General features: G+C 40.5%; 1 protein-coding gene across 11 annotated transcripts in view; it reads left to right on the top strand.

Annotated features, from left to right (window-relative positions):
• dnm1a (dynamin 1a) overlaps nt 1-8,492 on the top strand; it is a 53,971-nt gene extending 45,479 nt beyond the window's left edge. For 3 of the 11 annotated variants that reach the window (XM_023419501.2, XM_087177463.1, XM_023419507.2), the window contains 7 exons: nt 515-624; nt 1,295-1,406; nt 1,735-1,749; nt 2,307-2,477; nt 2,578-2,819; nt 2,952-3,155; nt 5,485-6,904. In XM_023419501.2, the coding sequence (XP_023275269.1) occupies nt 515-624; nt 1,295-1,406; nt 1,735-1,749; nt 2,307-2,477; nt 2,578-2,819; nt 2,952-3,155; nt 5,485-5,515 (885 nt within the window). In that variant the 3' untranslated portion in view covers nt 5,516-6,904. Of the gene's footprint in view, nt 1-514; nt 625-1,294; nt 1,407-1,734; nt 1,750-2,306; nt 2,478-2,577; nt 2,820-2,951; nt 3,156-3,307; nt 3,345-4,077; nt 4,115-5,484; nt 6,905-7,708 lie in introns of those variants that run through there. The other 8 variants (XM_087177462.1, XM_087177465.1, XM_087177464.1 and 5 more) reach the window with 5 other exon arrangements.
• Nucleotides 8,493-11,224: the final 2,732 nt, after the last annotated feature.

Raw genomic sequence — 11,224 nt, 5'->3', positions numbered from 1 at the left:
CCCCCCTCCCCTCTCTCTCTGCATGTGTGTGTTTCTCATTTGTTGCTCACCCTTTTTTTTTTCACAACTGTAATCAAAACCACAGACTGGAGGACTGTGTACGACTTTCCCATTCGTCTCTCCTGCCTTTTTCTTCTCTTTTTTTTTTTGTCTGCTGTTAAATCTAATATGTGAGCGTCTACTCCTGATTTTCTTTCATCTGCCTTCTTTTCGTCTCTTTATATCTGGCTTCTGCCATCGATTATGGTTAAGCTGATGCTGCAAAATCTTATATCAAGTACAACATATCAAGTAGTAAATTGATCAGCCGGCAATGGCTTTTTATTTTTTGCTCTTATACACAATGTCAGTGCAAATACTGTAAATCTCTATGACCATTTTTACTTTAGGGCCAAATTCCTCACCGATGGAGCAACTCACTCTCTCTCTCTCTCTCCTCCTCCTCCTCCTCCTCTTCCTCCTCCTTCCTCACATGCACTGGGTAACGGGTGCGTTTCTCTGTCGCCCCCTGCAGGAGAAAGAGAAGAAGTACATGCTGCAGGTGGACAACCTGAAGCTGCGCGATGTGGAGAAGGGATTCATGTCCAGCAAGCACATCTTCGCCCTCTTCAACACCGAACAGAGGTGTTATTACAGACACACATGCACATCAATATACGTATACACACACACACACACACACACACACACACACACACACACAATTATACATCAATTATGTATAATTACAGAAACAAGCAAATGAATGAATCAATGAAAAGAAACTGGTACCATTAGCCTTTGCTCTGCAGCCCACTTTTCTTTTCCATTTATGTGTTTTCTGTGTAAAATTCTCATGGCAGATTGCAGTTAAAGCTGAAAGTTTAAGACAGTGGTGGAAGAAATGTCTCAACAATTTACTTCAATAAAAGTAGAAATACCACAATACGAAAATACTCATGTACAAGTAAAAGTCACAAAATGTTCTTATGAAAGTAGAGGTGCTAATCATGGAGAATGGCCCCTGTCAGTGTTATATTATTATATTATTAGCAAAATTTAACCGTTTTCTATACTTTTGGGCAGTTTAATCTATAACATGATCGTATCTTTTGAATGTAAAATCTCAAAATGAAAAGTAAATATTAACTATATACCTGTGATATTAATGCAACAGAGTAAAATAGAGTAGGAAAAAAAAGTGCAATATTTGTCTTTCAAACACACACACACACATATATATATATATATATGTGTGTGTGTGTGTAAATGGAAATACTCTGGTAAAGTACAACAGTGCAATACTTGTTCCCAGGAATGTTTATAAGGACTACCGTCAGCTGGAGCTGGCCTGTGAGAGTCAGGAAGATGTCGATGCATGGAAGGCCTCCTTCCTCAGAGCTGGAGTTTATCCTGAACGGGTCACGGTAAGATTTATTTAGAAGCACACATGGCATTGTATTACATTCTTGTTTTGTTTTTTTGTTTGTTTGCTTTAATCATACATAGCTAAAAATGTGTGTTCACCAAACCACATGTACAGTAAAACACATTCTTAACTCCCACCTTGTCACAATCGTATAGACAAAGAGTAAAGTTAATTATTGGTTTGTTTGTTTTTGTACGAGTTGTCCAGGCTGTTGTTGACGATGATGTGTAATTGGAGTCTTATTTGAATGTTGTCATGTCTCTCATGTGATTCTGTATCTGTCCTTTTCAATGTCTTTTATCTTTCATCGCTGTTTGACCTTGTAGGACAAGGAAGGAAAGGTACGTTACTTTGGTCTACGTCGTTCTTTTTCTTCATCACTGTGTCTTCTGTAGAACGTTTCAGCCTAAAACTATTAACTAGAAAGAAATCATTGAAATGCAGCCCTACTTTTGTTTGCGATCACATTAGATTTGAATAGCTGACGGTAATCAGTCAACAGTTATTCAGCGTTACATTCAGAACCAGTTTATTGTTTTGAAGCATAAAGATAGGGATGCATAGTGTGACCAAATTTAACATTTTTACAAGGAACATTTTATCCAAAGTACTCCCTCTAATAATTATATCACTATATATCACTATATCATTATATATCACTATATATGTGATAAGATATATATCAGCACATTTGGAAAGGGCTGTACCAGCAAATCAAAGAAAATATGAGATTTAATTCAAGAATGTGAGATGATTTTGTTACATTGCTCAGACAAAAAAAAGCATTTTTTTTCCTACCGTGCACTTTCTTTCTATTTTATGATGCCTCACATTTACAGTTCTTGTTTCTTCAACTCTTCCCAGTGCAGTCAAAACTCTCTACATTTTTTCTCTGCAGAGTGATGGTGGTGATGAAAGCAGCTCTGACAACTTCATGCACAGCATGGACCCTCAGCTGGAGCGGCAGGTGGAGACCATCCGTAACCTGGTCGACTCCTACATGGCCATCGTCAACAAGACTGTCCGAGACTTGATGCCTAAGACCATCATGCACCTCATGATCAACAATGTGAGTTACTGGTGGTGGTGGTTGTGGTGGGGGGCCGGGGTGATGAAGATGTTCTGAAACTAGAACTGTCATCACAAAATGTTTCTCTCTCTGTGCCCAGACGAAGGAGTTCATTAACGCCGAGCTGCTGGCTCAGCTGTACTCGTGCGGCGACCAGAACACGCTGATGGAGGAGTCTCAGGAACAAGCCCAGCACCGTGACGAGATGCTGCGGATGTACTACGCCCTGCGAGAGGCCCTGAGCATCATCGGTGACATCAGCACTACCACCGTAACCACTGCCATGCCACCGCCTGTGGACGACTCCTGGCTGCAGGTGCAACGGGGCGGCTCCGGAGGAAGGTAAGGCATGATGCGAATAGACAGAGGAAGAGCATTAGAGGGGGTTGAAGGGTGTGTGTAGTGCATTGTGTTTTCTGTCTCAGACGTCACTAGTTTACATTTGCTCGGTTCCTCTCTTCCCTTCTCCACCAGGTCTCCAGCCACCAGTCCAACTCCAAACCGCAGAGCTCCACCAGGACCTCCCGCCCGCCCAGGCTCACGTGGTCCTCCACCTGGACCCCCTCCCGCTGGGGGACCCCCTGTCCCATCTCGTCCTGGAGCTTCTCCTGACCCTTACAGTGGGCCGCCACCCACCGTGCCCTCCCGGCCTAACCGCGCACCCCCAAGCGTGCCCAGGTGAGTGAGAGCATGAAAAAATGTGTTGAAACCCAGTAACGCTTTTTCACACCAACGTAGAGTATGATCCAAGGACATTAACACCCAAACCATAGCTTATAATACTATGACAAGCTATCCGACCTGAAGTGTGGATACTCTCTGTTACTAAGGGGGATGTGAAGACACCTGGATGAGGGGATGAAGGAGGTAAATGAAAGTGGAGAGCACTGGTTGTGATAGAAGATAGATGAATAGATGAATAGAGATCCCTGAATAGATGGATAGACAGTGATATGATTATCATCATCAGTTGATCGTGTACTTTTTCTCTTGGTGTCTTTTGGTTTCACCTTGACTTTTTGGTACCTTTCTGCCACCACTTTGAACTTTCAACACGCTGCCAAGCATCACTGTCAACACCTAACACTCCACTGTTCATCGCTAACACACACCCCATCACTGTCCTCATCTGGACGATTTAGATACTTTGACTTTACAGTCACTCGGTGACTGCAATGAGGGTTTCCTTTCTGTTCTCCATTAACTGTATCCGTCGCCGCACCTGTAATCTTTGCCTTGTGCTTGCCTGTGTTTGTGAGATAGCAAATTTTTTTAACCTGGACCGGTTCATTGTAGCGTTGAGAAGCAGCTTGCCTCTTTTGCCGCAGGGGACACTAACGTTGCTGAGCAAAGCTCTCACTGGCAAATTCAGGCTCAAAATCAGATCCAAGTATCTCAAATTCCTCAACTTGTGAGAGCTGATTTTTTTTTCATCTAAAAACATTTTTCCTACGTTCTGGTCTGTCCTAAGTGAGAGCTGAGCATATGTGACGTTGGTCATTTCCTCCACTGTAACTGTTTGCACTCCTTTTCTCTTTTCTTCATCCCTCTGTCCCTCACCACACCTCTGTCCCACACATGCCTATGGTTCCTTCTACAGAATCACTATCACTGACCAGTGAGGAATAACGTTTCTGGTACGTTGGGTACTGTCCACCATTATCATCATCATCATTATCATCATCATCATCATCACCACCATCACTTTCCTTCTTGTGCTTCCTCTCAGAACGCATCCTTTCACTGCATGCCATTTCCTTTTTCTTACTTTTCCTTTCTCCTCCTAGAGCGCTGCATGGGCAAACACACCAAGTGTGTGTGTGTTTGCATCGGTGTGTGAGCTGATTTTTCTCACACCATTTTAGTGTCAATGCTAAGTTGTTTCTTAAAGGGGTATGAGTATGTCAGAACAGGAAAGAGGAATTTTTACTCCGTTTACATCAGCAACATGTTAAACAGAATTCAACTCAAATGTCCAAAACCTGAAGATTATTCTTGGTTTTGTGTCAATGTTGTATGTGATATATATATATATATATATATATATATATATATATATATATATATGTATGCCACAACATCCCACTCATCCCTAGCTTTGTCTCTGAATGTCTGATATTGTCATTCAAAGTCATCCTATCTGCCAACATAACTGTTCAGTACAGAGGTTTGTGAGTGTGCAGGTAATCCTCAGTCGATTTTTGCCTTTTTCTTGGGAAATACCAGGCAGTTTTTTTTTTTTTTCATTTAAGACCTCTAAAAATCTCTTTATTTAAACAATCAGAATAAAGCGACAAATCGACCAATCAGAACGCTGCTACAGACTGGGCAATCAGAACCAAGGCTACAAATAGATCAAGCAAAATGGCTACAAACCAATCAATCAGAATAAAGCTATGAATCGACCGATCAGAACGTTGCTACGAACTGGTAAATAGATTTGTACTTATCTATATAATTATCTTGTGACCTGTGACATTTTTTCTTTGTTGGAAACCACATTAATTCGGGGAATTAAATTAAATGAATGCCCTCAAACTGAAAATTTCCGACAATATGCTGTTTTCACTCTTGTACGCCTTTCAGGGTTTTTTTCTTGATTGCTGTTCCTAATATTTTTCACCTCCTGTAGCACCATAGGATTATTTACAGAAATTAAAATGAAAATATTTTAAAACTACATGATACCGTACTAAGACATTGGAATATGTAGTAATACTGCCTGCTTTTGGCCTCAACTGCAAACATACATTACCTGCATTGTGGCCATGTTAAATGAGCCTGATATCTCTGTGGTGTTGGTCATGTCTTCAGGTTTCATCCTTGTGTTATCTCATTATATAAGTGGTCGTCCGTGTGAGTGACGGTGCAGTACTTCAGTGTATGTGCATGGATTTACACACGGGGGTCCACAAATAAGCAAAAACCTTGAAAACACTAATCCAACCTGTTCCTGTCCTCTCTTCTTTGTATCTCTTCCTGTCTGTGCTTATGTGTCCCGTGGCAGTCGGAGACCCCCACCCTCTCCAACCCACTAGACCTCTGAGTTCCTCCCTCCGTCCTCTTGTCCGCCCGTCCCTCCTCTGGATAAGAGACTATGGACAACAGCGCCACCTTCCTGTCATTTCCTGCCTCACCTGACCTGAGCTGGCTCCCTTCTCCTGCTCCTCTACTTCTCCCTTACAACAAGCCATGTCTCTGTTTCACTCCCCAACAAACCCTCTGTTCCACACGGAGATGCAGAATACTTGAAACACACCTGCATGACTTACATACCAACATGCTGCACCCTCAGAATTTAAATAAACTATGTAGACAATATGAAATAATTGATAGGAAACAACCTGGTGAGTGTATGCGCACATATGCATGCACACCTGCTTACATAAATACACACATATATATACAACAAGCAAACACACACAAGATATTTTTCCTCCTTTTAAGCCTAAGGGAGGAGACGTTTAGCATGACACTTTGCCTGAGTATAACATTATACTCCAGCATTTCTTATGGGTATTCTGGCTGCTGACTGACGTATTATTCTCTTATTTAACATTTGTTTAATCTTATCTTTCTTTTATGTTTTTTTCTGATTTATTCTTATTTTTTCTAAAGGAATACTTCACCAAAAAATGTTAGGTTTTATATCACAGAATTGCTCTGTATTGCCTGTCATGCTGAAGAAAAACATTTTCAGCAGAGTTTTCAAAAGTGGAAGCTATTTTTGAAGTAAAAAAAAAAAAAAAAAAACTCCAAACTGCAAAACAATATCAGAAAGTCCATAACTAATCCTTCAGTTATGTTAGTGTCAGTGTTTTTTAAGACGCACTGAGCAAGGGGATACCTGAGACTTGGTTATTATACTGCATGATGCATGTTTTTAAATTAATTTCTACTTATTAAAAAACAATTTTTTTCCTCACAGCATGTCAGACACAAAATTTTGGTGGAGTATTCCTTTAAGGGAGGCGATGCAAGCTGAACTGGACTGGATATTGCATCCCTGAAACTCTTGTGTTTTGTTTGTAACTGTTGTATTCAGGTTTTGATCTGTAATTGTGGTCCCCCAAAATCACAGGCGAGGACACACTGTAATCACATTGAATCAGGTCCGCTTGTACTTGAGAACTAAACATCCAAAGAGAAGAACTGTGCCATTCATACAGTCAGTATTTATCTTAGATGTTGCGATTTTTTTTTCATCATTACCATCATTATGCAGATAAACATAAACACTTCCCTGGTGTCTCCTCACCTTTATGATTTCGGGGTTTCTCTTTTCATCCCGTTCATCGTGTAAGGTCTTCTGTTTTCTCTCTGTTTCTACTCTTTTCACCGAAACAGCCGGCCAAACAAGGGTGGGCCCTCTCGCCCTGAGAGCCCCTTGCCGCCATTCGACTCTTAGAAGAAACCCCCCCACCCAAACCCCCCACCCACCTCCTCTCTTTTACCTCCTCTCTTCTAAAATTCCATTGCCCATCAGCTGTGAAACAGACTGCACCATCCATCACTCACTCACTCACTCACTCACACAAGGGAGGAGGGCTTAAATGAAATAAGAGGGGTAACAGACTCCTCATCTTCAGATATCTGGACAGATAGGGGAGCTGCTGCTCTTCATCCTTGCGTTCCCTCTTCCTCCCTTTGCTGTAGGACAGGAGGAGTGATCATGTGACGGACTGTCTGGATCCTTTTTTTTTTTCTTTTTCTTTTGCTTGTTGTAGCATCCAGATTGCCTCACTGCCACTAAATCCACCTGTGTTTTCTCGGGTAATCGAATCACTTTGAGTGTAATCTCACAAAACTGTGACAAAACCACCTCTTCAAACGTTGTTGTCTGTGCTTCCACAGAACCTATGCAACAAAGAAAAATGGTTTCCCACTTTTCCCACTTCCCTCCTCTCCTCTTCACGAAAACATTGTTACTGCATTATCTTACGGAGGCGGGATCTAAGTTGAAAGTGCAATATATAGGATGTTCTTCTGCAGACAGCTGCATGCCACCAGTCAAACAAGAGCCAAGTAGATTTTCAACTAAGAGGAAGGGCATCTGTGGCCTGGGCTGCACCCTGCGTTCCTTGTGCATCCTTTTAAAGTTTTTAAGTCAGCTCTGTTCACACCATGCATCAAAATCTTCTGATATACTGACAGGAAAACTTTTCAGGTTGATAATCTGCCATGTCTTTTCTGTTTTTTCCTCCTTTTTTTTCTTTTCTTCCCTCTCTCAGTGGTCACGGGGGTGAGTGAGAACATGAAAGCAGCCACAGTCTATGCATAAAACTATCAAACGCTCCTTCTGTTTCACCTTCACTTTGCTGTGTGAGAGCCTGTGAGTCGAACCCATCTTTTCACCTCTTTTTCCATCCGCTGAACTCTGCTGTCACTGTGTGATGTGTTGTATTTTGCCCCCAAACAAAAGATGACAAAAACCCACCAGCCACAACAGAGCCCATCTCTGTACCTCAATTGATGTAATTTACAAACTACCTGAAACACTTTAGTCACCCCATGATGTATCTTAGGACTCCACGACTGCAAAGCAAACACAATAAAGCATATCCTACTCATTATTTAACGTTAAATAGTTTATTATGGACATATCTTAATGCGTTATTCTGTATATGTGTGGTGCATCTTATGGGACTTGTACTTCCACTGTCTAGAGAAATTAGTCTGCAATGTATGAAATTGCTGAATATTTAAATGATTATGAATAAATGAGTATCTGTATAAGGAATTAATATTTGAAAAACTTACAAAAAATATATTAATGCAGTGATGTATATGGACGTCTGCAGGTTGTTTGATACTATAGGTTGTAGGAGAGAGGGTTTTTTTTTCTTGTCTCTCTCTCTGTGTGTAGAAGAGCAGGGAGATACAGTGTGAATGTGTGAACTCCTGCAGAAACCAGGCCCTGCATCTTGTTCAAACTGATGTGGATGAAAGGATGACTTTACTCTGCAGGACTGCTGTGCTTTGTCAACACATTAAAACCTCAGTGTACTGAAAGAAGCTTCCTCTTCGTGTTCTTTTCCTCTTTATGGTGGTAAACGTCACAGGTACATTGGAACTGTTCAGAGAGCTTATGTACTGAGGGGTTCAGGGGGCATCAGAAAAAAAAATGTAAACACCTTATGGAAGAAAAGATGTTAATTTTGAAGTAACACAAACAAAAGCCAGAGGTAAAAGTAAGAAAAAAAAAAAAAAAAAGGACAAAATGTAAATATGATCCGCTGACATTTCCTATGACTTGCAGCTTTTTGAATTGCTGCTATCAAACAGTATGTGGAATATGTGTGGATCTGAAAGTCAATTAATTGATCAATAAAAAAAAAAACAGTGTTAATTTTGACAGTCCATTGATTGCTTATGTATTTCTTTTTCTTTTTTTTTACCAAAAATGAACTGGTTCCAGCTTCTCAAATGCAAATATTTGCTCTTTAAAAAAAAACAAAAACAAAAAAAAACTTTTCCTCTGACATTTTATAGACTTAACAACTAATCAAGAAAATTATCCACTGAGTTATCAATAATAAAATGAATTGTTAGTCGAAGTCTTAAGTACAAAATTATCTAATGGTAATTAGTTTAGTGAAGGAAATGCCAGAACTCACAATGAAATATTCTTTGTATTTTAATATAGGGCAAAAAAAGGGACGTGGTTCAGCATGAAGCCGTCATCAGCATAAAGAGACAGTGGTAAATCACTGGAGCCTGATTGCTTGATTACTGATGAAGTGCATCTGTGAATCAGCCACACTCAAGGGAGTGGCTACATGTCATCAGAAAAAGAGAAACAAATAGTAAAAATAGTCAATACAATATTTCCAAGCAAACACTTATATAGGCATACACCATCACACTGTTTCTTCATCAGACATATTAAGCACAATATAGATTAAAAATAATAAAAACACATAAGGTTAGGGTTAGAAACATAACATCAGAATGCACAAACATTAACATTAATCAGTGTAACAGCTGCAAAAAGGAACTAAGGGTTAACTGCACTGATTAACTTTAATATTAAATTCAGACCCTTGATATTCATTGGATTAGGCCTATCTATATTCTATTTATAGTATCTCCTTGTAGTTAAAATGTCTGCGCCCTTTCATCCTGACCAGGTATACTGTAAGCCCTTACAGATGAGATACGTTTTGAGTTGTAGCATGAATTTAGTGACATCCCTGGTCATATATCGACACCCTCTTAAAATAATGGCCTAAGTCATTTTTTCAGGTTTTTCAGGAAACACAAAAAACTCAACAAAAGAGTCACACTTTTGACATAGGCCATTATACAACCGGGGGTAGAATTGCATGTTCCCCTCAACTGAGGATTCAGGCGATTTTACCAGAGGTGGCCAGCATCATGAGGGGGTGATTTAGGCAAAAAAAACATTTTTGTCAAAACATGACTTAGGCCATTATTTTAGGAAGGTGACGATATGTTTTTTAGGGTGGTCGGTTGTGTCTCTAATTTAGATATGTGCAACTGTTGTATGCTGTTCTGAGGTTATGTTCTTTTATTTTTTTTTAAATGTATATTGTGTCTATTATTTCTTATGGAGTAACAGTGTGATGGTGTATGCCTATATAAGTGTTGAAATTATTAATCAATTAACTATTTTTACTATTTGTTGTTCTGTTTTTAATGACATGTAGCCACTCCCCCAGGTGTGGCTGATTCACAGGTGCACTTCATCAGTAATCAAGCAATCAGGCTCCAGCCTCACATGTCTATATATACATGTGCCTGAGTTACTGTTGTCTCTTACGCTGATGAAGGCTTCGTGCTTCATATTGCTTTATGCTTCATATTAGACTACAGAGGTTATTCTATTGTGAGTGCCGGCATTCCTTCACCTTGCATTCAGCCACGTCTGTGCACCCGAAAGAGCAACTTATTCCCTTTTTCCACTAAAATTAGCGGGTGCACACAAGTTTGCAAACGCGGGTAAACCCGCAGTCGAGTCGAGTCAGTCGAGTTTGCCTGTCAGTTCGTACTCAGCTGCAAGCCGTGATGTCATTACGCTGCAGCTTCACCCTTTCGTGCAGTTAGCCGCGGTGTTTCTGGTTTAGCAGCAGCTGCACAGGTGACAGGAGTGTCTACAGCGTCTCTGAAAGACCTTACAGCAGGAATGGGGGAAACATCAACGAGTTCACCCGGGTGTCGCGTTTACATCATTGCCGATCGGAGCCAATAGAAACCCGGTTCTACTGCAGAGTCATTTGACCCGGGCGTGAATGCCGATTAAACCCTTTTCCCATTGCCGGCAAAAGCACGTTGTTAGAGGGTTTTTGGACCAATGGAAAAGGGTCTTTAGTATTGGGAGTTGTGCTCCCAGCACTGTTTTCCTGGCAATGTGTTTGTTTTCTGGCAGAAGTATGGGTTTGAAGTCTAGTTTGTTTTTCTGAGAGGGTTCAAATGTTACAGGCCAAACTGATATTTGGACTGATTTCCTCACAGGTTCTCTGGGCATTTGGTATTTACTATATCTGTGATCAGAACTGGGCAAAGCAGTAAACCTTTAAGTGACATTTTGTAAGATCACCACAGGTGTAAATAATGTAGCTGCTTCAGTTTCAGGGTCCTTGTGCCATTCATGCTGTAACCATTGTTTATATTATTAGTCACACCCTCAACAAATCGAAATGTCAGCTGTTTCCTTACTGCCTGATTCATGTGTATCACAACAGTTTGGAATTATTACAAAATGATAAAGAAATCCGGACACACTA

The sequence above is a fragment of the Seriola lalandi genome, unplaced genomic scaffold (assembly GCF_002814215.2).
Source record: "Seriola lalandi dorsalis isolate HSWRI2012SDOR001 ecotype SW California unplaced genomic scaffold, Sedor1 jcf7180002054606, whole genome shotgun sequence".
Classification (NCBI taxonomy): domain Eukaryota; kingdom Metazoa; phylum Chordata; class Actinopteri; order Carangiformes; family Carangidae; genus Seriola; species Seriola lalandi.
Note: the sequence above shows the minus strand (reverse complement) of the source record. Positions and strands in the feature narration are given on the sequence as shown.